The sequence below is a fragment of the Paramormyrops kingsleyae genome, chromosome 5, assembly GCF_048594095.1.
Source record: "Paramormyrops kingsleyae isolate MSU_618 chromosome 5, PKINGS_0.4, whole genome shotgun sequence".
NCBI classification, from domain to species: Eukaryota; Metazoa; Chordata; class Actinopteri; order Osteoglossiformes; family Mormyridae; genus Paramormyrops; species Paramormyrops kingsleyae.
This window is the reverse complement of record NC_132801.1, coordinates 41078917-41104765: the sequence shown is the minus strand read 5'-3', so window position 1 is coordinate 41104765 and position 25849 is coordinate 41078917. Positions and strand designations below refer to the sequence as shown.

The window sequence follows — 25849 nt, the reverse complement described above, 5'->3', positions numbered from 1 at the left end:
AATGTTGTATTTGGGATTGGTATCGCTGCATTTATTTACCGTTTTCAGGATCTATTTGTTACATGTTTGTATGGATTATTCAGTGATTATAAGTACATTTCTGTTATTACAGCACTATCTGCATACCTGTATATCTGCCTATCTGCTCATCCATCCCGGAGTGCCTTTAACGGGTTATAAAGCCATCATCCTTCCCACCCCGAAGTCCGTCTCTTCCATTCAGTGTTCTAACCGACACTCAGGGGTGTTTCTGCCATATCATTACAAATCACCCTAACAGCCCTCACTAACATTTTGGTCCTTCGAGCCGGATTGGCAGTAATTATTCCTGGCATAATGGAGAGTGAAGAGGAAATGTATAGAGATGGAAGAGCTAGGCGCCCAGTATGTCGACCTGCTCGACTTCAGGATTATGAAGTAGCATATACAGGCTACCCTTGAAGGGACTTAACCCTGAGGACCTCATCCATTCCTAGTGCTGAGGGACAGCGCTCCTCACCCAAGGAGACAGTCAATTTTGCTTCCTTTCCAGCATCACAAACTCACCCTGACCAGTGCTATAGGGATGCCCCTCTTCATGAGACTCATGGGCTAGCCCCAGCACATTTAAGTATGTCAGAGCCTTGTGGTGCCCCAGTTGAGCGCTCCTCATTGGAACAACGTACCCACTACATTACCCCTGACTGTCTTGAGGAGCTCCAGGCCATTAAGAGGGATTACGCTATGCTCCTCCAGTCTAAACATGAATTGCAGTCAGGCCTGAGGGAACTTAAAGAAGTACGTGCTGAGATTAGAGAGCTGATCCAGGCAGCCCGCTCCCTGCAGACCGACTTCCACACGGTTCCCAGTAGTCCGGCATCTAGCTACGCTCCCTCTGCCATACTACCAGGTCACAAACCGACCTTTAGGAGCGATTTGATTGCATATGAACCTCAGACAATAATGACTGAGGAAGATGAGGAAGATCGACGGCCTGACCCTCCGCCATGGCCTGAACCCGGTGCAGGACTCAGTAACAGATTGGAAGGCCTGAACCTAGCAGAGCAGAAGGAACAGCTAGGTCTCCCACGTGGAGTCGCCATGAGTCCTATGGACCTTCATCAGCATCCTCCAATGCAGCGTTGGGAAACCCAACCCACACCTCAACCTGGCAAGCTATTCAGGATCCACTCGAGTTTTGTGGGTCACTCAACACAATCACTGCATTCAGCTGTATCTCCCATAACAGCAAACCCACCCAACCTGCTGCATGCGCACCCAAACAGTTCAAGGCATCTGAGGCCTACTCACACTACAGCCTCCATGGTGGAGCCAGGTATGACCTCCTTCCCTCCCCCTACCTATGGTCAACTGCCAACAACAGAACAAGTATACAGAGGTCCCAAACCTAACATTCCAAAATTTATCCATCCTGACCCTAGCGAATTTGCCAGACTCCGTATGGCTCTGCAGAACCTGCTGCCGCCGAATGGAACGGAGCTCTTTAAATATCAGATATTGGTGGATCATCTGAAATTGGAGGAAGCAAAGCTAATAGCTGATGCTTATCTTAATTCTCCGACCCCTTATACTGACACTAAGGCAGCATTGCATGAAAAATTCGGTCAGCCTCACCAGCTGGCCCTGAGGAAAATAGCCAGCGTGCTGGAGGCCCCTGATATAAGGCGAGGGGATACTACAGCATTCCAGAAGTTTGCACTGCAAGTACAATCACTGGTAGGTCTCCTGCAGACGCTCGGGTCCGATGGGGAAAAGGAACTGAGCTGTGGATCACAATTAGCCCGGTTACTCAGTAAGCTTCCCCCAGAACAGAGGGCCGAGTTTCGTCGCCGAACATCCCCTCACTTTGGCACATCACACACTCTGTACGACCTCTCAGACTGGCTTCGTCACGAATCCTGGTGCCAGAGCTTTGACAACCCAACTGCTGTGAGAGGGATTAAAGATAAGCAGAGCCTGAGATACGATACTAAGCAAGGCCGAAATACTGTGAGCATACTGCATGGAGCTAGAGATTCGACAGATGCCTCTCCCATCCCTAAAACAGAGGGAGCCATGAAGAAGAGGATGGCTAAAGGTAAACCCCATTGCCCTTTCTGTGATAGCTCAGAGCATTACCTTAGTCAGTGCACTGCAGCTGCTAAGCTTTCCACAGATCAGCTTAGAGAATGGTTGCGCACTAATAAATGCTGCTGGCGATGTGCTAGACCGCACCAAGCTGCCCAGTGCGATTTAAAGAAGCCCTGCACTATATGTCAGAGGAAACATCTCCTTGTCCTTCATGAGCTGAACACAAGACCAGCAAAACAGGGCACAAGCCCTGATATAAAGGAGGAGAGCTGCTTGACTAATTCTGCGTCAGACATCCTTTATTTGGACCGACCGACAGCTGGAAGCAGAGTCATGCTCAAAGTCGTTCCCATCATCATATATTATAAAGATCGGAGCTTGGACACCTTTGCTGTTCTCGATGACGGCTCAGAGAGAACTATACTGCTACCCAACGCAGCCAAGACCCTGGACATTAAAGGCATAGCTGAAGAGCTTCCACTGTGTACTGTACGGCAAGATATTCAGGTTCTGAAGGGACATTCTGTGTCCTTCCGTGTTTCCACCTCAACCAACCCCCAGACAAGCCTCAAGATAGAGAGAGCTTTCACTGCAGAACAGCTCCGCTTAGCCCACCATACCTACCCGATCGACCATCTCCAAAGGAAGTACCGGCACCTGAATGGTCTCCCCATCCAGCCTCTGAAGGATGCCAAGCCACTCCTGCTTATTGGATCCGATCATCCCCATCTTATCACCCCCATTGAACCGGTGAGACTTGGACCTCCTAATGGGCCTGCAGCGGTACACACCCGGCTTGGCTGGGCTCTTCAGGGCCCCGCACAGCTCATGGGGTGGCCAACTTGTTCCAAGTCATTTCTGTATACCTCCACCCTCCCAAACTCCGATGAGCTGTATAGACATGTAGAGCGCCTCTGGCAGGTAGATTCGATACCCCACAGAAACGAGAAGGAGGTAACTCGTTCGAAACAGGATCAAGAGGCAGTCAAGCTGCTTGAGACCAAAACGGTTCGCATCAAGGTCAATGGCATCCTTCGGTATGCAACGCCCTTGCTGCGACGGAAGGAAATGCCGTCCTTACAAGCACCCAAGGAGTCTGTCCTACCTACAGTACCTTACGGAGTACAGAGAGGCGCTTCCTGAGGGACCCTGCTAAGGCTGAGGCATATAGGGTCGAGATAGAGAAGCTTATCCAAGCTGGAGTAGTTCAGGAGGTCACCCAAGAGGCATCACCTAATCGTGAAGTCTGGTACATCCCTCACCGTCTTGTCAGCCACAACGGAAAGAATCGTCTTGTCTTTAACTGCTCCCATCAATACCTCGGCCAAACCCTGAACCAATACCTGTTGCCGGGCTCTACTCTTGGTGCCTCCCTGTTGGGAGTATTGATCAGATTTAGGGAACATCCTGTTGCAGTCAGTGGCGACATAAAGGCGATGTTTCACCAGGTACGTCTCCTCCCTGCTTGATCGCCCCCTATTACGATTCCTATGGCGTGACCCCAGCCTAGAAGAGTTCCCAAGGACCTTTGAATGGCAGGTGCTACCATTTGGCACTGCATGCAGCCCCTGCTGTGCTGCTTATGCCCTGCAGCGGCATGTTGTCGACCATAGCCATAGGGGAAGATGTCAGGGTTTCGATTGAAAGGTGCTTTTATGTTGATAACTGCGTTCAGAGTCTGCGCACACCCGAAGAGGCCCAGAGGTTGGTCTCCAAGCTGAGAGAATTTCTAGCTTCTGCCGGCTTTGACCTGCGGCAATGGGCAAGCAATGTCCCAAGTGTGCTGAGTCACCTACCACCGGAAGCCAGATCAGAGGGTCTGGAGCTGTGGCTGGCACAGGACAAATCTGATCCATTGGAGTCTACTTTAGGCCTTAGCTGGCATTAGCAGTCAGATACCTTGGGGTACAAACATCGGCCAGTCAGCTATGAGAAGCCAACTCTGCGGAACATCTACAAGGTATTGGCCACACAGTATGACCCTCTAGGATTCCTGTTGCCCTTTACCACCCGAGCGAAGAGGCAGCTATGGAATAAACATCGTGGCTGGGATGATACAAACCTACCACAAGACCTCCTGCAGTCATGGCAGACGTGGGAGGAAGAGCTGCAGGTAATACCCCATGTTACCCTTCCACGAGCATATAACCCAGCCAAGGTAAATGTGGATGATGTCAACTATGAGATCCATATCTTTGCGGATGCTTCAGAACAAGCCTACGGGGCCGTGTCATACCTGAGGACTGTGAGTACGCAAGGACAGATTAACACGTCCTTCATTCTTGCAAGATCAAGGGTGGCACCCAAACGTGTGCGGTCAATCCCACGTCTGGAGCTGTGTGCAGCAGTAATAGCAGCCCAATTGGCCTCCGTCCTGAAAAGAGAGCTTACACTGAAAATAAGTCAAACCGTCCTTTGGTCAGATTCGACCACTGTACTTACCTGGTTACACTCTGAATCCTGCCGCTACAAAGTCTTCGTGGGGACCAGGATAGCAGAGATCCAGGAGCTGACGGAAGACTGCATCTGGCATTATGTAGATTCAGTAAACAACCCTGCAGATGACCTAACCCGTGGCAAGACCCTGAAACAGCTTGCTGAACCTAACCGATGGTCCTCAGGGCGCCCCTTTCTCAAGGGGAGTCCCTCTTCATGGCCAGAAAATCTCACTCAGGGGATTTCGGAGGACATCACAGAATTACGGAAGTCAGCATTCTGTGGGGTCACTGCAGCATCCGATGAACCGTCCGGCATAGATGGCAAGAAATGTAGCTCCTGGCAGGAGCTCCTGGACACTGCCGTACAGGACATGCATCCTGAGTCCAACATTGGTACCCAGCCTACAGCCGAACATTACCGGCAAGCGGAAATCCGTATGCTACAGCAAGCTCAACAGAAGTCCTTCCCTGCGGACTACGAACTCCTTGTAGCAGGGAAACCGGTGAGCTCCCGAAGCCGCCTGCTTACTTTAGCTCCAGAAATCAATCAGGCCACCGGACTTATTAGGGTGGGCGGTAGGGTTCGGCGTTCTACTGAACTGGAAGAATCAGCAGTGCATCCAGTAGTCTTAGATGCCACGCACCCGACTACACAAGTGCTTATTCAGGACTATGACAATCGATTAAAACATCCTGATCCTGAAAAGGGTTTATGCTGAAATGCGACGCTCTTACTGGATACTCCGTGGCCGTGAAGCTATTCGTCGATATCAGCGTACCTGTGCTGATTGCCAGTGATGGAGAGCCCAGCCCACAATTCCTAGGATGGCTGATCTACCTGCTGCTCGTCTTCGCCTCCATAAGCCTGCTTTTCATTCTACAGGCATGGGCTGCTTTGGTCCGCTGTCGATTAAGGTTGGGAGGAGCACGCAGAAGAGATGGGGAGTCATTTTCAAGTGTCTAACTACACGTGCTGTACATCTGGACCTTCTCACAAGTATGGATGCGGACTCCTTTCTGATGGCCCTTAGGAGGTTCATTGCTCGGCGAGGAACACCAGCGGAGCTGTGGTCCAATCAAGGGACCAATTTCCAAGGTGGGGAGAGGGAGCTAAAGGAGACCTTTGCAAACCTTGCACCAAAACTGCAGCAACAGCTTGCTCGGCAACAGATCTGCTTCCACTTCAACCCCTCGGCAGCCCCACACTTCGGCGGAGTGTGGGAAAGAGAAGTACGCTCTGTCAAATCGGCGCTCAACACCACTGTCAGGGCCCAGCCAGTTCCTGAAGAAGTTCTCCAGACTGTTCTCCTGGAGGTGGAGGCCATCCTCAATTCCAAGCCTCTGGGCTACGTCTCAGCAGATATTGCTGACATCGACCCAGTGACACCTAGCAGCCTGCTGATGGGGCGGCCGGATGTAACACTGCCGCAAGTTGTGTACCCTGGCACTGAGCTTATGAGTCGCAGACGCTGGAGACATTCCCAGGGACATTCCCATCTTCCAGGGTTGCAGACTCGTCAAAAGTGGCACTCAGCTCAGGCTAACCTCAGAGAGGGAGCGGTTGTGATGATGCTAGATCCACAGTTGCCTCGGGCCTTGTGGCCCATCGGGCAGGTAATCAAGGTCCATTGCAGTGAGGATGGACAGGTCAGGTCAGCGGATGTGGACATTGATGGACGCACTTACACCAGACCGCTGGTATTGCTGCCGGCCATACCTAATGGTGAGGATCATACTAATACGCCAGGATGTAGGTCGGACTGAGTCACCTTTTCCTGGTAGCGCATGTGCTCTGCACATTCGGGGGCGGCTGTGTAAAAGGCTGCCTGCGGGAGGACTCCACTCGCAATTAGACCGGGTTCCTTTAAGGGCTGTGCCTCGGCTGGTCATGTGTTAGTTTAGCCAGTCACAAGTTAGAGGGAGCAGCCATATTTTTCCTCAGTTTTTTAGTGCGGGTTCTGTAAGTGCACACTGTTCATTATCACCACGTGCCCAGATAGTACATGACCAAAAGTAAGTAATGCTGTTGTTGTTTATGTATATGGAAACCTAACGGCATTAAAGCCGGTAATGCTGTCTTAATTCGTCGGTTGTGGTGCTACAGATTAGTTTAAAATTACGCAGTTTAATATAGTATTTTGAGTTGGTGTCGGATGATTAATGGCTGTAAATTGTGCCGTTCTGCTTTGTAATTACGGGCTATTAGCCCTGTGTGTTATGCCGTGTAAATGTGATCTCTCTGTTCGGGCATACGATGGCGCTTATGTAGCGTAAAGGCTAAGGGAATAGCTAAAAACACCAATGTATTATAAATATATTTTAAATATACAAAAAATTGCCGCTTTGGTATATTGTAATATATTTAAAAAAATACATTTGTATATTGAAATTATATTTTTCCATTATATTTATTATCCAATATATGCAAACATATATGTAAATTAATATATTTCTTATATATGACAGGTATACCAAGAATTATATGAGTATATATAATAAATTATATTTTAAATGTATGGGATTTTTTTTATTTGATAATACATTTTTAAATATATTGTGATGTGTATTACACAATATATTACTATATATATTATACAATATATGTACTGATGTACTATATAAATATGACTAAACACGTTTCTTATTTTATAGATATACCATTTATTACTATTTTTACTATTGCCAATTAATATAATGTATAAGCAATAGTTTACTTTTTATAGACACTATATTTTAAAATACATTGTAATGTTTTGCCAATGCACTCGTATTTCAGTAAGTAATATATTTAGTTATAGAATTATATTCATCAGAATTAACCCAGTGGGCACAAACACATGGAATACATGTGGAAACAGCATGTGGAAAAGACAGGTGAATTACGTGTAAAAGGGAAGTTGAGTTCACATGGATGTTGGCAAGTGGAATGTACGTGTTGCGTTCAACATAAATTCTACGAAGTTTACAATATCTACATCCTCCATAAAGCAGACATGAAAAGATAATTCACAGAAATATTCAATGGTAATGTATTTATTATGATATACTTCAAAACAGACTAAATAAGATGCACATTAAAATTGGATGTAGTTTATAATACTAACATATGTCAGAATATCTGGCACTAAAAAATAAATGAAACACTCGTGACCAGTTAGATAACTGTCTAAATCAAACCATACCACTCGCTGCAACAATAATAATTAAAGCATGTCCGGTCTTCCTTGACGCTTTGGTGCATTTCTTAGTCTGCTGGCAATGAAGCTGTAAACAAAGGCTTCTGTAACCCCATGGCTCTTTACCACACCGTCTGTGAATCAAGTGACAAAAAACATTCAGAAGTGTTAGCAAATTCAGATGTGTGGAATTCAAATCATCAGTTACAGACATTTAGATAAAAAAGACACAGTCACTTAAGTGACAATCATTCACCAATTATTAATTTACAAAGAGCTGTCTTCTCAAAAGATGCTTTCTCCCCTCTCAATCTCTTCATGTTAAATTTACTCATAAGTGCATTGGTTAAGAATCTAGAAGAAAATAAATATTTTAATCAACATCACAAACTTGGCAGTCTTTAAACACCAATTTCACATGACGAACAAAAGGAAATAAATGGTCTAACTGTGGTATTCAGACTTTGATCTATAAGCACAGATGCATTAATCAAAATTATTGTATTAATATTTTACTAAAAAGTTAGAATACACATTTGAGTGTGGTTTCCTCATACATTTTAATCTAATTTTATATCAGAGTTAGAGAAAAATAATAATAATGTAGAAACTCAGAAGTCCACTTATCAAAAGACAAGGTCAACAAAATAAATAAAATTGATGTGTGAGCATCTTCATAGTCCTATTACAGGGTCAGAATTACCAGAACTTACGTGGCTCATCTTATTTTCATAAAAAAAATTGATAATTGTTTTATATGATGGAACGGTGCATTGACAATGGCATGAACTAAACAGGTGTGGCAGCATTTACCTAAAACTTGGGAAATGCTGATGTGTAGTGCATAGTGCTGAAATTCACATGCCTGCTGTTCAAATGTTTTACCATTTCCTTTGCAGTAGCCACACTAATTTTCATGCAATTCTTAAACTGAAATAAAATATAACATATACTCATACGCTAATATACTGTATACTTTAACTCCATGTTAAAGTAATTGTGACAAAAGTTTAAAAACTAAATGCTGAGGATATTTTGAAAAGGCAAACCTTTGGAAAGACCAACAGTTACACATTTTATTCTGGAGCATTTGATAATTAACATTTAAAAACCAATTATGTCTGAAAATTTCTAACTGTGTTGTGACATACCATTACTTATGATGTTTCTGTCATATACAAAATCACTTGAGTTTTCGATTAGCCTGGCGTTTCTTTGGAACCTCTTCATCACTATTCTCAGTTGTTGTGGTTACGTCATATTCTTCACACTCTTCCATACTGTCTGAAAAGCAGAAAGTAACTGTTTTCCAATGCCTTCGTCACTGCTTTGACATAAATTAATTTCATTATTTGACATAAATGAATTTCACTTACGAGAGGAATGTTTAATCTTTATGAGCTTAATTTTTCTCCATTTCTCTACATCAAGCTCAGCACACTTCTTGTGTAAAACGCAATATTGGTACACACTGGCCAGAACACATTTGTGTCCTTGATCCAGTTGAATGGAATAACACCCTCTTTTTCGCGAGTATTCTCCATCTAGACAGCCCACGCCCATTTCTTTCTCTCCATGCTATGGGGGGAAAATAAAATTACAAAGTTTTTATTGGAGAACCTATTGCTTTAGATCATTACATCACATAATCACATTTTAGCAAGAGATTGAGCTTGGGCAAAGCTCTCTTGACAATAATTAGTAATAAAACATCAAGACGTGAATGCATTTTCTACTTCTAATTTCTTGCCTACATATTAAAGAAAACTTGCAAAAATGACCAAAAAAATAATATGAGCAGTTACCCTTTCAATGGTGTTCATCGGCATGTAAAACAGGCAACAACACGTGTCCATTCCGGTTCTAGACCATTGATGTTTGGGCAGTATTAGTATGGGAGGTATTTTCTGCAAAAAATAAAATGAAAATGATAAAAAGAAAATACAATCTCCATTTAGTTTCCAATGTCTTTGCACAAAAATCTTGCAAAAATTAAAATAAAAATGAAATAGCACCATTTGCATTTTAAATTTCCACTCATGTATCAGCTGGAAGCTAGAAGCTTTAGCTAGAAACTTCCCTGGTCAGCGCGTTGGTGGAATAGCGAAAGTTACTGAATTGGATGGGTTGGTGACATTTTATGAACGCGAAATATGTGTTGCATACACCGATTCCTAATAAAAGTACACTATTATACAACTACAAAGATGCAATTCCATGCTGTAAACTGACTCCGGAGCTTCCCGCTATGTTGCGATGTTCTGATGCGTCATGGAGTGGGCGTGCTCAGATGGTTAAAGGCGTGTTCACTCCAAATTCCAGCTGACCAATAGACGTGAAGCTGCTAAGGCCCGCCCACCCGTTAAAACAGTGCCAAAAGTCAAAAGCAAAAAAAAAATCCAAAAGCAAAGAAATATATTCCAAAAGCAAAAAAAAAATTCCAAAAGCAAAACAAATTAGAGAAGAAGAAGGATAAAATTATTTTATTTGACTTTTTTGATATTTGGAATACAAATTTTCATTCTGATACTTAATGATTTGCTTGTGGTTTTCAAAATTTTGATTGATACTTTTGGCACTAAATTAACTCCATAAATCCGTCACTAGATCACAAAAATAAAACAACAGAATGCTGAAATAAAAGTGTAGCTGCAGATAACCTGTTAGCGTTCCAAACACGCGGTTGCCGACAGTGCCATAAAGTTTATCGAGTTATCGAAAATACAATTGTGGGTATGTTCAGTGACTAGTTTAAAAAGACATCACATAAAGTGTTTTAAATCTGTCTAGGTGCCATATGAAAAATGTACAAAATCATTAGGGCCTACTTTAGAACTTTACAACAGAAAAAGCAGAGGTTGAGTTACACTCTGATTATCTCTATTCTGTGTTTACATATACATGCAGATTTACAATTTATGAAAAACATGCAAAAATAGTTTTCCTGTTTGAACTAAAATTGTATTCGGTGGGCAAAGATTGATAATGGAATCAAAAATTCCACGTGGATTTAGTACATCTTTTCCACATACTTAAAATCACAATGGATCTATGTGGATATCAAGTGGAAATTGGTGGATCCACCACTTCACCAAATATCCATCAAAAACCCATATGGATAACACGTGCTGTGCCCACTGGGAATATTATTACAGAGAAAGGACAAGACCATGGCCCAAACAGGTATTTTATTAGCATAATCACTTGTTTTGTGAAAATTACAATGTGACAAATCACAAGTGTCTAAACTGCCTTCAAATGAACACAACACCAGCCCAAATCCTTAAACTTTAGGCCACCACTGCGCTGTACTGTATGTATTTGTTTGTTCTAATTGTCACATAAACTACATAAATTAATAAATGAATTTTAAAACAACCTAATTGATTTAAATATATTTGGGAATATATAAGCAATGTATATGAATCGATGTATTTACAATCATATATTTCACATATATTTGAGAAATATATGGTATGTGAATATATTGCTTAAAATATATTTTTAAGTACATTTTTTACTTCGACAACATAAATTCCAATATATTGCAATATATTTCATTTCTGTATGGGTCACCCCCTGAAGCATGCCTGCCTAGTTCAGCCAGCCTGGGTGAAGTCTCTGCTCTCCTGCTAATGCCCTATATTTCAGGCTCCCAAAGGCTCTAGGTTGGGTTCAAATCCTGTGGTCAGCAAAGTGATTCCATCTTGGGCACTTGAGCAAGGCCCATAACCTGCAGGGACTCTCTAATCTTCTAACCCATTCGCATGAGGTGGCCTCCTGGGATGCTTTTCCAGCTGTCCTGAAGGAGGTCCCATATATATTCTGAGCAATTATTGGCCGCTTTACCTTTACTCTTGGATCTAACTTCTTCAAAACCATTTCTACTCTAAGTTAGGTGACCCAATCATGTGATATGACACTATAACTCACCTTTGTAGGAGGTTTGGTGTGTCCAAGCTATTAACTGGTACTGTAAATATTGAAACATATAAAATATAAATAATATGACATTATCAAACATGGACAATAAGATACGCACAAAGGAATTCAAGTAACCACCTAATTGGTGGGGAAAGATTCTGCAAGTTGTCATAGAAGTGGAATGTGCAATAAATGAACAAGTATACTTTCAGACCAACATATGACGATGAGGACCCACAGCACTTAGGTTAAAAACACATTTCCAGGTGATCCATTCAGTACTTCTCGAAACTGGATTATATGACATCTTGTTTATTCATATCTTTGTGGGTTTTTTTTTTTGTTGCTACCGTTCTAATGCTTTATTTATTCTTACAGTTCAAAAGTGAATTTAAAAGTAATTGTTTTATTTTTGCAATCGGTACCATTTTGCTTTATAATTTCACCTTTAATGTGGTAAATTCTCCTTATTAATCCTAAAAAGCCTTTCACCCCAGTACAAATTCATGATGCAAAAGACATTTCCTGGCTAATAAAAGCAGAATTCGCTATGGCTTTTTAAAAAATAATTAAAAAAACTCAGCATACTCCTGGCAACTGGCAATGGTCTCTGTGTAGAAAAATTGCCTATTTAAGCTGTCTCAGACCAAAGCTGTGTAACAGATGTAGGTATCAATTCAAGTATGGCACAAATGATTCAATCTGTGGAAATAAACTAGTCCCATACATTTTTAAATCCATCCTGATACATTTGAAGTGTTTGCTTTCTGTCATCTTATAGATGTGTTGCATTTGTATATTTTTTATTAATTATTAATCATTTATTTTTATGTGTGGTATGGATACAAATGACCAATCACACCCTTAAAACACAGTAGTTTTTCTAATTAAACAGAATCAGATATATGACATTACCAGTGCATTACATAGAAGCACTAGAGCCAGATACAGTATATTGCAGCTCCTGATAACACCTTTGCTTAATAAAAAAAGTTCCTCAGGTTGATGGTGGTTTCAGTGTTTTGATGTTGTACCATTTAGTGCATGTAGTCTAATATACAATCCAAAAAAAAAAAACATTATAACAAGCATCTAGTCATTTTATCTATCTATCTATCTATCTATCTATCTATCTGTTTTGCCAATCTGCACCCTTGAAGTTACTGCAGTGTTACAACAGGTTCCTCACGTAATCATTCCAAAAACCATTACAAAACAGCAACCCATGTGCTTTTCAATTACTTTAGATCACAAGAACACAAGGCACTTACAAATGAGAGGAGGGCATTTTGTCCATGAAGCTCATCTGGGGAGGACATAACTAATAGCCCAAGGTTTTACCTTGCAATCCTTTCCAGAAGGTTTTGCAATGTCTACAATACTAGTAGAGGTAATTAGGAGTCATTGTACCTATGCATACTTCAGAAAAACGTTCAAACAAGTTTCCATACAGTGTACAATTTTATTACAGGTTGCAGTTTCAAATGTGTAAGTTACTAGAACCTCTTTGTCTCAGGCAATAAGCAAAGTGTCACCCATGTTTATAAAGGGTTAGCAATCAGTGTCATTGACTCTGGCTTAGAAAATGTGAAAAAATCCACATGGTTTCTTAATCTGTCTTTAAATGGAACAGTTTAAGAACAATAAAATAAACACAAAATCCACTCCTGTCTTTAAGTTACAGTTGTAAAATAATTTTTAAAAGTAGACTTAGATCCTCTACATGTGGTCTTCCATTTCCCCAGTGATTCTGCAGTGCAAATTCATGCTGAGTAAGTGTTATGTGCATGTAATTTTCTTGTCTGTTTGCACTGCTGTCCTGAAGAAAGAAATCCTCTTCTGTATGGGTTCCAGGAGTTTTAGTGGAAGTATGGACAGCTGCTTCTCTAAGATTTCTGCATTCTTTCCAATGCAGTCCTCACATAACCTGCCAGGACAAAATATCAGATAATTAAGCTCAGGCCTAAAGGACAAACCGAGTTAATGCAAATTTCCTGATGTTTCTTCTCGTGTCACCACACACTCTACTGAGGGCTGTCTGCTTTGCAAAGGAATCTTTATCCCAGTAGATGATCCAGGAAGGGAGACAGAACAGCAAATTATCATCAAGACTCACATACTATAAAATCTTACTTTACATCTGCCAGTGGTACTGATATGTCTCTGTGCATTAAAAAATCTAAAGCATCAGAGATGTATTTTTCCTTAGGTTTAGGAAATATTATTTCAAACAATATGAGAAATGCTGACATGTAGGTTTCAAATAACAAAGCAGCCTTTACAAACACAGATAGAAACAACAACAGCATGTTCTGGTGTTGACAAAACAAAGAAAATACCTGGAACATTTTAACCTTACAACAATATATGTGCAGCTCTTGACTTAAAATCTGAACTTATGCAAAAAATATTGGAGATACAAAGACTTAAATAAATGCTACACTGTAAAAAAATTCTGGCATATTACTGGCAGATGGTTGCCAGAATTTCACCGTAAAAATTACAGTAGTACCGTTTAATGTAATATGGTACATATTATTATTCTGTATAATAAACTGTTTAAATCTGTATTTTTCCAAACATTTTCAGATTAAAATATTATGTTTTTTTTTTATGTAAAACTAACAGTTTAAAACCGTAAAACTACAAATTGTAACTGTAAAATGTAAAGGTGTAGATTTTCTACTGTATTCTAGTATCCATTGATTCTGCCATGATGCTACATCACAAATGCAGTCTGGTTAAAACGCTTTCATTCATAGACCTTAACAGGACTATGAATCACACCAATCACCACAACACCTGCTTGTATAACAGTATACAAGAACAGGCATTACTTTTAACAGGAGGAACAGGGGGAGGGTCACTGTACGAACAATGGGAACTACACATGGTGGGTAATTTATACATAAACACACGGGGATAAAGCTTAAACTTAAGCAGGGTACCAGTGAAGAACACACAATGCATGGAACCTGGAACATTAACTAGACAGCGGCCATTCTAAGCATACCAGTGTAGAATGCTGGGACACATGCAAATAGGCCAGACGGTGCTTGGCTCACCGATGCTGTCACGCCCAGCTCCGTCCGATCCTCGTGTGTGCCACGCCCCCCTCATTACCTCGCGTTAATCCCCGATTGTGATCACCTGTGCCCTGTTATTTTGACTAGTCTTGTGTATATTAGTCCGCGTCCTCTTCTGTTTCCCAGATCAGTCATTGTGGCGTCATGTCCTGTTCGGCGTTTGTCGCCCTTCTGTTCTTAATAAACCCCCTTTCTAAGTATTCCCAGCTCCACTCGCCTGCTTCCTGGATCGCCTGTTCCTGATCGTGACAGAATGACTGATCTCCCGAGCGCACCTCCGCAGCTTGAGGACAGCCGCCTCAAGCTGCTGGACGAGGTGCTATACTGGCTGTCTCAACCCGAGGTCCATGAGGACCCTGGGCTATGGCAGCTAGCCTGCAAGAGCGGCCGCCTCCTTCAGGAGATGACTCCGCTCACGGGCGCGCACGTAATCGCTGAGGTGCGCGAAAACCTCCGGCAGCTGGTCGAGGGATTCATGGTGAGGCAACTACAACCGCTCACATTCTCGGAGGTAACCCCACCTCCACCGACCTGCCCCAGCCACAGGAGGAAGAAGAAGCGCAGAGGAAAAGGGGAAGAAGCCGCCCCAACAATCTTCTTGGGGGCTTGCTCACTGCGCCCCTCTTTCCTCCCTGCCGGCGGGCACGGGGACTTCCCGATAAGCTGGGAGGTCGCTCCTGCTGCCAGTCCCGGGGACGAGCAGCCGCCTCCCTTGGAGGCATATTATTACCGGCCGGCACACCTGGCTAACAGGGGAACCAGGGCGGCTTGGGACGCAATTCCCCGGGTCCATAAAGCCCTTAAAGGGGCAGTCCCAGGCTTACCTGCTCCGGACCTGCCAGCAGCCTGCTGCTGCTGCCGCCGCACTGCCCGCAGCACCGCCTGCAGCACCGCCTGCAGCACCGCCTGCTGCTGCTGCACTGTCCGCGGCACCGTCGGAGGTGCCCGCCGAGGCGCCCCCTGCTGGCCACGTGTCGACGGCGCCCACCGAGGCGCCCCCCGCTGGCCGCACGCCCGAGGTGCCCGCCGAGGCGCCCCCTGCTGGCCGCACGCCCGCGGCCCTGCCTGAGGCCGCCACTCTGCCCGCGGCCCTGCCTGAGGCCGCCACTCTGCCCGCGGCCCTGCCTGAGGCCGCCTCTCTGCCCGTCCAGCCCGACTCTTCTGTCCTGCCCGTCCAGCCTGGCTCTTCTGCCCTGCCCGTTCAGCCTGGCTCTCCAGTCCGACTCGCCCATCCTGACTGCCTCTCCGGTGGCACAGCCTGCGGCTCTGGCTGCGCCGCCTGCGGCCACTCCCGCGGCCCCTGCTGCCATGCCCGCGGCCCCTGCTGCAGCTGCCGTCGCCGATCTGCCTGAGGCGCCTGCTACGGCCCCACCTCCGCCTGCTGGACTCATGGCCGAGGCGCCCCCTGGTGGACTCATGGCCGAGGCGCCCCCTGGTGGACTCACGGCCGAGGCGCCCCCTGCTGACCGCACGTCTGTCCAGCCCTGCTCGTCTGTCCAGCCCTGCTCGTCCGTGGATGAGGCGGCACCACCGGCAGCCACCCCACCCACATCCTCACTGGCCACCTCCCTGATGACTCCCTCGCCCTTACCCCGGCGAGGCCGACACCCCCCAGGACCCCACCTTTCATTGTCCCGTAAGGGACGGGGACACAGGCGGGACACAGGCCCGGGTCCCACCCGCCCTGCCCCCTGGCTCGCCCGTTCCTTCGGGCTCCCCTTGTTCCTCCTCCCTTTCCCTTGGTCCCTCCTGTCTTTGCTCCTTCTTCCTCAGTGTCTCCCTTCTCCGTCTGCTTGTCTGCATTTCCTGTCCTGTGTCAGGTTTTGTCGTGGCTTTTGCCTTTGTGCCAGTTTTGTGTTTCTGTTCTGTTTCCTGGTCCCTGTTGATGTCTTGCTTTTTTGTCTTTCAGGTCCTGTTCCCTCGTCTCGTCCGTCGCCTCCCCTCGGGCGCGCCCGGTGTACGCGCCTTTGGGGGGGGGTTCTGTCACACACAGCTCCGTCCGATCCTCGTGTGTGCCATGCCCCCCTCATTACCTCGCTTTAATCCCCGATTGTGATCACCTGTGTCCTGTTATTTTGACTAGTCTTGTGTATATTAGTCCGCGTCCTCTTCTGTTTCCCAGATCAGTCGTTGTGGTGTCATGTCCTGTTTAACGTTTGTTGCCCTTCTGTCCTTAATAAACCCCCTTTCTAAGTATTCCTGGCTCCACTCGCTTGCTTCCCGGATCGCCTGTTCCTGATCGTGACAGACGCCACTGTATAAATTCTACTGTCAAATTACAGGAGCACTGTTTAATGTATAGCGGTATACCTTGTTTCCATAAACTGTAGAACTACATATTTAAAACTGTATTTAAACACGTATTCTCATGTTATTATCATGTTACAGATTACCCCAGTAACTGAAGCAAAAAAAATTATTCATGTTACAACTAAAAATCGTATTAAATAAAGATAAGTTTTGTAAATTTACAAATATTTTATACATTTTTTATATATTTTATATATTTTAAAAAGTATTTTACCTGATTGATATTGATATTTTCCCGTTATCATTAAAGGTATTTTACAGTGTTTTTTATGGTCAAACAATGTATTAAATACAGAAATATTTTGTATTTACATTTACAGTTCTTTTTCTGTATTTGACACGGTATTTTACCTGATTTTTCAGTCGCCATTTAAGGTATTTTTACCGTATTTTTTACTGCCATTTTTTACAGTGTAACATAAATGCTAATATAAGAAGGCTCCATATGTCTGTAAGTAAATTTACTTTATGTTTTAGTTTATTTCATGTGTTCTTTAGTACAATGTGCTATATCAGTGCATGCTCCCTAACCTGACCTGACCTGTTCTTTAGTATGTGTTACTAATATTTATTTTGGCTCATGTAAAACCAAATTACATATAATGACTTGCGCAAGGGGTTGTGGAATGATGACTTACAGTTCTTTTTCTGTATTTGACACGGTAAAACACTGTAAAATACCTTAAATGATAATGGGAAAATACTGTAAATATCAATCACGTAAAATACTTTTTAAAATATATAAAATATTTGTACATTTACAAAATTTATCTTTATTTAATATGATTTTTAGTTGTAACATGAATAAATTTTTTTGCTTCAGTTACTGGTGTAATCTGTAACATGATAATGACATGAGAATATGTGTTAAAATACAGTTTTAAAGAACTACCTGTAAACAGTGCCACTGAGCTATTCTCAATAAAATAAGATTATACTCAAGGGTGCTGTTAGAAATTTTGGGCCCCATGAAAGCATATCATACTGGGCCCCGGCCCAGACCAAACCAATTATGCTCCAAATATTTTTGTGCTGTCAGGTTTTGATAATGGTTTTTTACCTGAGAAGGGAGTAGGGTTGGGTCTGGAAGATAAGCACGTCACTGCAATGGCCCAAGGATGGAAATCTCAGGACAGCTATCTAAAATAGACATGCTATTTTAAGACATCAGCCTGGCTCACAAAGCAGCTTTTAAACTCACCTTTATGTCATTGTTAGGCTCATTCAAACTTCCATTTCATTTGTGATCATATCATTATTATTATTATTATTATTATTTTGTCCTCACTCAGCCAATACTGTACATATCCATTGTAATTTATGAATCCACCTGGATAAATATAAAAAGACATTTAGCTTAAGTACTGCAATGAAAGGTACTGAGATATGGAACCAGGACAGGAAACTAGCAACCTTCTGGTCAGGAATTTATATTTTGAACCATCATATCATCTGATGCCCATTATTTACATAACATCACTATTATTATACTATTATAATACCATGGTCTATTCCCATTTGATATCCTTATTGCCTAGCAGCTCCAATGATGCTACACACCGTGTCCATTAGCATCCTGTAGTCACGACTTCCACCAAATATCACAACGTCTGAGTCCAGTCCCAAGCATGCTGTGTGCCACAACCTGCAAGTGGGGAAAGGGTGGAGATAGCACATTGGGTGGGACAAAGGCAGAGGGGGTAGAGCAAGGGCAAAGGGGTGGGACAAAAGCACAAGTAGTGGGGCAACGGATAACGCGGCTTGACAAAACCGGCCCATCGGTACCACACTGCACTACTTTTATACTTTCTTCTGAGCTGATGATATCATAAGAACATAAGAACATAAGAACTATACAAACGAGAGGAGGCCCATCGAGCTCACTTGGGGAGAACTTAACTAATAGCTCAGAGTTGTTAAAATCTTATCTAGCTCTGATTTAAAGGAACCCAAGGATTCAGCTTGCACTACGTTATCAGGAAGACTATTCCATACTCTGACTACACGCTGTGCAAAGAAGTGCTTCCTTAAATCCAGTTTGAAATGTTCTCTCGCTAATTTCCACCTATGGCCACGAGTTCTTGTATTTGACATTATTGTCATGGTCATGCTTGCAATGAATGCATAAACAAGCTAAAAAATACAAAATAGTTCTTACTTTCACAATAATGATCATTTGCCGTTTCCGCAAAGCATATAAATATTCATTCTCCTTATTTTAATAACCTGAAAAGTTAATTTGCATTGGTTCATGCAAAAACTATCATGAAAAATCATTCTAGAAGTTGATCTTATTCAATAAATATGGAAGAGGACTAGGGCCACCATGAAAATATTATTTGAATTCTGACTTTAATGTCAGAATTCTGACTTTTTTCTCAGAATTCTGACTTTTTTTCTAAACTCAGAATTCTGACATTAATTAAAGTCAGAATTCAAATAATATTTTCATGGTGGCCCTAATCCTCTTCCATAAATAAATGCTGGCAACCTTAGAGCAGAAATTTAATTTAAATTTAAAATGTTTAAAAGTTAGAGCTATGATGGTATATGGGTTCGGGGCATTCTGCTCTCTTATACCCATTCAGTAAGTCTGGTATTTCCTGATTTTTTCATCAGATAAAATGGGACTCCTTACCTGGGCTTATCCTGGTGAGGATGTTGAAACTGCCTCCATTCTGCGGTTTCGAGGTCAAACACCCAGCCATCACCTCAGGAGAAATGTAAAGTATGATCGTAAATGTGGCCATTGTTATGCTAAGTGCTGAGCTGGCTTCTGAAAAGCAGGTGTTACTTACTGAGGGGTTCGCAGAATAGGTTCAGGCCACCAAAGAGAAAGAGGGAACTGGGCGAAAATGCTGTCAGGGTGTGCCACGACCGGCCCTGGGGCACAGCTGACTGGGAAACTCTGGAAACAACACAACAGCAAATCAGCAGCTACTCCTGCGTGCACATAGGGTTGGGCTCGCCCTTTATTTAAACAAATAAAATTAATTTATGAATGCTATGCATTTTAGTTGCGAAAGTAATGCTCTGATGACACCAGCTAAGAGTAAAAAGTTCAGAGTTATGACTATATTAAAGCACAAGCTTTTTATTGTATATTTTTTCATTTATATTTGTATTTTACCAATTTTCCACCACTTATTGTGGGATTCAATAGAATTATAAAGAACATACAATGAATAGAGGAAAAGGAGAATATAGCTTAAAGCAGGGCATGATGAAAGGGGGGGGTTCATTCTAAAAAATGCAGTTAACTGAAACGAGAACTGACTGCCACCGGCAGGGCAAGGTTACCTAAACGGGACCGATAGAGGGAGCGACAGAAAACATCAGCGGCCCTTACGTATCTGTAGCCTTCCACAAGGACAAGTACTAACCGACTAACTAGAGCAAGTGTCAAACATGTGGTTGTCACGTAGACGGAAGGTACCGAGAGAGGGGGAGAAAATGCCCAAAGGGCTTTAAAAGGGATACAGCTGATACATATGGCAGAGCTTCCTCCTGTACATGCTGAATGTATGTCAGACGGCCGCTCCCGGATTGCAATCTGTCAGAGAATAAACTGGTGACCTGCAACTTCTCCACGTGTCAGCTGTGAATCTCTTGACCCGGTGGAGACGGCGTACTCCAACATTATCCAATGCAGGATAAAAAGCTAGCCTGTAGTCGATCTCAGAAATCATTGGCTCCCAGTGAACGTCATAATTTCAAACCCAGTTAAGACTCTGGGTCAAAATGTAAAAATCACCTATTACATTGTTTGTATAACACAACTGTAAGATCAAAAGTGGGAGAAACATTATTGTCATGGTCAGATATTTCTGGAGCTATAGTCTATTATTATCTGAGAGAAACAGGCACTACCTATACCCAGCGTTATATATTTTTTTTAAATACAAAGCGAAATACTACACAGTATCTATATATACTGGTAAATGTGCTCATAACAACAGGCAAAGGCTGACAATACAAGCAAGTTTTCCAGTGGGGAAAAAGGGAAATGTATAGTGACTGAATGTTTTATGAATACTGGAGAACATAAAAGTGGAGTCATATGAGTTTGTGATTGACAAATCAAAATAATACCCAGGGCACATTCAACGGAGTCCTAAATGAACATGTCCTACAGTCCTAAGTGAGAGTTTTGTCAGGTGGGTTTTTTTCTGGAATTTCAGGCAGGACCACAGCTGCACCATTGGTCTGATCATGTCATAGACAGTTAGCAGCTACATTCTTGGATACCAAATAAAGGACCCAAATATGCATTGCTAACAGCTGGAAGATGATCCACATGTCCCTTGGAGGGAGTTATGAAGCAGTTTGTAAAGAACCCAAAGAAATACAATATCATAAAGCACTGGTGGAACCTGCCGAGCAAGAGTATTAGGTGAAACGGCATTACAAGTACCTCACAGGAATAGTTTCTGAAGGCACATTGTTCTATAGAGATGTACAGTTTCTTTTTATTTTACATCACAGTACAAAAAATCCATTTCAATGCCTTTCTTTAAAGAAAATTGTTAACCGTAATTTCTGTGTCTGTTCTTACATATTTGTCCATGTCCAGGACTCCAAATCCAGATAATGAAGGTCCATCATCATGTTTTCCTATAGAGAGACATCACACCGAAAACACAGTCAGCATTCAACACACAAAATCACAGTCAACCTTCAACACAACAAAATCACACTCGGCCTTCAGCACATGAAATCACATTCAACTTTCAGCACATTAAAATCATACTAAGCCTTCACTTTCTTGTTAAGGAAATAATATTAACCAAAAATAACTGACATTATTATCACCTGTGAAAAGTGCTCGAATAATTGTATTTCAGTAAGCATACAACTCTGCAAATAAAATTAAAAACTTGAACTTGTGAATATGATTTCATTTCTGACAGCAAAAAGAACTGCAGCTTCCATAGAATCTGAGCAATGTCCCCTTTGCGAATGTACTTAGATGGAGTCCCCCAGCAATAAGGTGAGCCTAGCCATGATAGAACAGAAAACATGAAAATCACCCACCATGCCTCCACAGACATATCCCCTGCTGCCTAGAGTAGCACTGGCATGAGCAGCCCGTGGTGTGGGGGAAGAACCCTGTCATCAAATGCCAAATGAAATTTCTGAACAAACCAGAGTCTGCCAAGCACTCTATCAAATCTAACTGAAAATCAAGAACGTTTACATTTTAATTAAAAAAAACTCTGAGGCATTGCAAACTGTAGCCTCAAAAACATTTTTTTATTGATAAAATTAAGATTTACTTTTAAGAAAAACCCAGTAAAAGTGTAAGTATGGAACAAGTCTGAAACTGTTCATCTTACTGTGGTGTGAGGCTCAGTCCAGGTGTTGCTGCAGGGATCATAAACATGAACTTCATTGTTCCAGCCCCAGAACCTGAACAGTGCATTCCCAATCACAGCCTGAATGCAAATTGCAAACATGTCAGCAATATATATCTCAATGAAACATGCAGAGGGAAAAAAGGAAAAAACAAAAAAGTGTCATATTTTACCCAAGACGCTTCATCTATAGTGAAACTGTTGGGGTGGACATCTCTGATCTGCTTACATCCATAACCGCCAAAATAGATAATACTAAATAAAATAAAGGAAACAAATTATTAATTCCATACCTCTGCATATAGCCAATATCACTATATAGTTTGCTCTTTTAAAAGATCAACTTGACTTTTAACCCAATTTCATTTTATTTGAACCTATTTCTAATCTATTTATTACTAATCCCTTACTCCAGGGTGTATATAAATACTCAGACTTTAGAACCTACAATTGCTGCTTTCAATGTGTATTTTGATATTTTAAGAATCCATAAAATTAAACAAACATGAATCATAAAATGATTGCTAGAAAGTAATTTAGATTTTTATGGGTTCTGCCCTCAGCAGATCAACTTTCAGTTAAAGTTATCACACTACACATGTATGAAGCTGCTTTCCATTTATTGTATGAATGTATGAAAGTGTAATTGCAACTGAGTGTACACATTATGATAACATCAAAAACAGCTGTTAAGTAAAGGAAGTAGTTGACTGCAATGCAATAATAATGGCTAAAAAGATCAAATACGTGCTGGTATACATTTTCCTCATATATTTGAATCAATGTCACTTTACAATCATATAACTACATTCCTGTTTAAAAACATAACACCTTATCAGTAGTTAATATGTAGGCCTTTCAGTTACTATTAGCCCATGTGTTCATTCCAGTAGTTCAGTATCACTTACAGCCTGTTTGAATGTTTGCATTGCACTGGAGCTGTCAAAGGCAAGATGAGGAGTAGACTACCACAAATAATTACACCACCGAGATAACAGGCGAGCTAGATAGTACAAATCACGTTCTGTAGTTTTATTCATGTTGTGGTTATTTCATTTATTGTGGAAATTTTTATTTTACCATTTGTTTTGTGTATGTTTCTGTTTTAATTTGAATCACTAATGCAGTACTTTTGAAGCAAAAAGCCCAACCTGTCTTTATAAACCCAGCAAGAGTGCTTGTCCCTTGGTGTGGGGCGAGACTCCACACCCTCTGTAAAGTTCTTCCAAATGTACTTTTCACCCAGTAGATTAACACAGTACATCTATAACAGAATATACAGTTTCACATTAAATTGCACAATATGTTACAGTGGCGTAATGAAACAAATAAAAAAACAGAACAATTAATTGTCCTTAGCGCAGTATTTTGTCGTGTAATCAACTAATGGTGGGAAAAAACGTACATTGTTTGGATAATCTATTGCCTGGTATGAAGTTAACGTTTGATTTAAGTATCAATGAGCAGAACAATGTTATGTCCCATAGCCTACATGTAAAGGTTAATCTACGACGCACCCATGGGTTCCGTGGCTATTCTTTTACGCTCATCACAAAATGAAACTAATTTTACATTCAAATGACACGAATGTATTCTTAGTGACATAACACGATGGGGCCGTAGTAATTTAATGATAGGACAATATCAATGTAATCCAAAATTGTACTTAACCCATTTGTATCACGCAAATCTTATAATATCACTATTTATAATAAATACAATGAATAACAATTTCATTGTATTACACACGTACTGTACATATGAGAATATAACTTTGAACACCTCCAATATATGGCGGAACACAGTATTTTAATACAGGAAAATAATGGGACGCTTCAAATGTGCTTATAAATACCCCTGTGTCGAATACAGCTGTATAACGTTTCCCCTAGTCGCATAGCATATTTTTTTTAATTTGATGGACTACCTGATTTGAATGCCCGTTGTCGTTACACCCACCAAAGATGTACATACTGCCGTTGAGATAACTGCCGCAGGTTCCTGACAAGGACGGTGGGATATCTCCCTCCATCGGACGAGTCTGCCTAACAAATGCACGCAAATGTGTGTCAACATGTAAATTTTGGCTTACTGCACAATGAAGTGGGGTACAACTGAAGTTATTTACCTGTCGAAGCAATTACATAAAGGTAGCCTTATCTACTATATATACCAAAATACCAAAAGTTGCCTCGTATTAAATATATGATTACAATTTACTCTTACCATTCACCGCTCCTCATGTCATATATACAGATCTCATCGCTAGGAAAGAAAATTTCTTCCCCCGAAATCGACTGCAAAAGGAAATTCGAAAGACAATATTAAAGTTACAGACAATTTATGAAACTGTAAATGTCATCTGATGGTAATGGTTATTTCCAATAAACTATCATTAATAATAATATTTTCTTTATAGTTTATATTTTGGTACGGCGTTTGCAATCATAAGCGTACTAAACATTATAATCGTAATTTAGTTTTAATCCACATTACTCACCCTATAACCACCCCATACATAAAGAAAATCTCCAACCACCAAAGCGGTATGATCGCTTCGTTCTTGTACAGGTCTCATCCGAGGTCCGCCGACATTCACCTCCGTTTGATGGTCCATCAGAAAAATAAGTTATTAATTAAGCTTCTTTTAAATCCGGGGGACAGCGTCGCGCCGTGTTGTGTTCTGATGTGCTGCTTTTACAGGTTGGAAATGTGGCACGTAAGTGCAGACGCCACGAAGGAGTGTCTGCAGATAGTGAGCGTAAAGACACTGCGAACAGTGCGCTGGCTGGGGTTTCAGGTGAAATCTTTATATTACGTTGACAGTTTGTATACTTAGTCTACCTGAGCAATACATACGTCTGCGTAACCCGATATATTAAAATGAATGCAAATTGTAACATTAGGTAAGAAATATGTGAAATAAACAGTCCATTTAGAAACCACTATTACATAAATACGCGCTACATTCGATATTAACACTTAATATAATTCGTCATCAGCGTTATCCACAGCGTTGTACATCGCTTTAGTTGAAAAAAAATTCTTCGAATTCGACAACTGCCAAAGGCAAAATGCCTATCGATGTTAAAACTTCCTCCCGTGTTGGCAGCACTGCTGAAGTTCCATTAGGTGGCGCCATGACACCAGCTAGGCTATGGAAAGTTTTTCTTCGTCAAAGGACTCTTACAAAACACCTTCCGAGGCCTACAGTTCTTACCAAACTCTCTCTCTCTCTTGCTTTTCATTTAAAAAAAAAAAAAAAAACTATTTTTATCAATTGAGTTTTCTGCTGTACCTAGTAGTTAACAAGCATAGATTCTAAGCATCTAATATGATATGTACTTGCTTCTTGCATCTATCAATGGCAACGCAGTATAGTATAGTATCAAAAATTACCTCTCCCAAAATTGTTGTTTTGCTGCTTCTCCTGCAAGATCCTGCTTTTCCCTTCATTGTTCCTATTTTCTCACTTTGTCAAGTTCAGACTA

The 25849-nt window shown here is 41.8% G+C and overlaps 1 protein-coding gene and 1 long non-coding RNA gene across 3 annotated transcripts; both read right to left on the bottom strand.

Moving 5' to 3' along the window:
* Positions 1 to 7612: 7612 nt before the first annotated feature.
* LOC140591007 (uncharacterized) lies at positions 7613 to 9567 on the bottom strand. Its single transcript, XR_011991892.1, has 4 exons — positions 9490 to 9567; positions 9061 to 9262; positions 8836 to 8968; positions 7613 to 7818 (listed from the first exon to the last, which is right to left on the bottom strand). It is a non-coding gene; the product is annotated as an uncharacterized lncRNA (long non-coding RNA).
* Positions 9568 to 13050: 3483 nt separating this feature from the next.
* LOC111836753 (kelch domain-containing protein 1-like) lies at positions 13051 to 25434 on the bottom strand. Of its 2 annotated transcripts, XM_023798292.2 has the most exons (13): positions 24859 to 25427; positions 24585 to 24655; positions 24286 to 24403; positions 23510 to 23622; positions 22532 to 22613; positions 22341 to 22439; positions 22039 to 22113; positions 21560 to 21618; positions 19803 to 19912; positions 19643 to 19715; positions 18565 to 18649; positions 18065 to 18144; positions 13051 to 13535 (listed from the first exon to the last, which is right to left on the bottom strand). In XM_023798292.2, the coding sequence occupies exons 1-13, from the start codon at positions 24973 to 24975 to the stop codon at positions 13388 to 13390; spliced, it is 1230 nt and encodes a 409-aa protein (XP_023654060.1). In that variant the 5' UTR covers positions 24976 to 25427; the 3' UTR covers positions 13051 to 13387. The 2 variants fall into 2 exon arrangements, with proteins under 2 accessions (XP_023654060.1, XP_023654061.1); XM_023798293.2 differs by lacking the exon at positions 13051 to 13535 and having other exon boundaries at positions 18067 to 18158; positions 24859 to 25434.
* Positions 25435 to 25849: the final 415 nt, after the last annotated feature.

Coding starts and splice junctions, on each gene's coding strand:
- LOC111836753 (XM_023798292.2), bottom strand. CDS start 24,975: ATGGACCATCAAACGGAGGTGAATGTCGGCGGACCTCGGATGAGACCT. Junction 22,614..23,509: donor TGCTGGGTTTATAAAGACAG/GTTGGGCTTTTT, acceptor TATTTTATTTAG/TATTATCTATTTTGGCGGTT. Junction 21,619..22,038: donor GATATGTCTGTGGAGGCATG/GTGGGTGATTTT, acceptor GTCTCTCTATAG/GAAAACATGATGATGGACCT.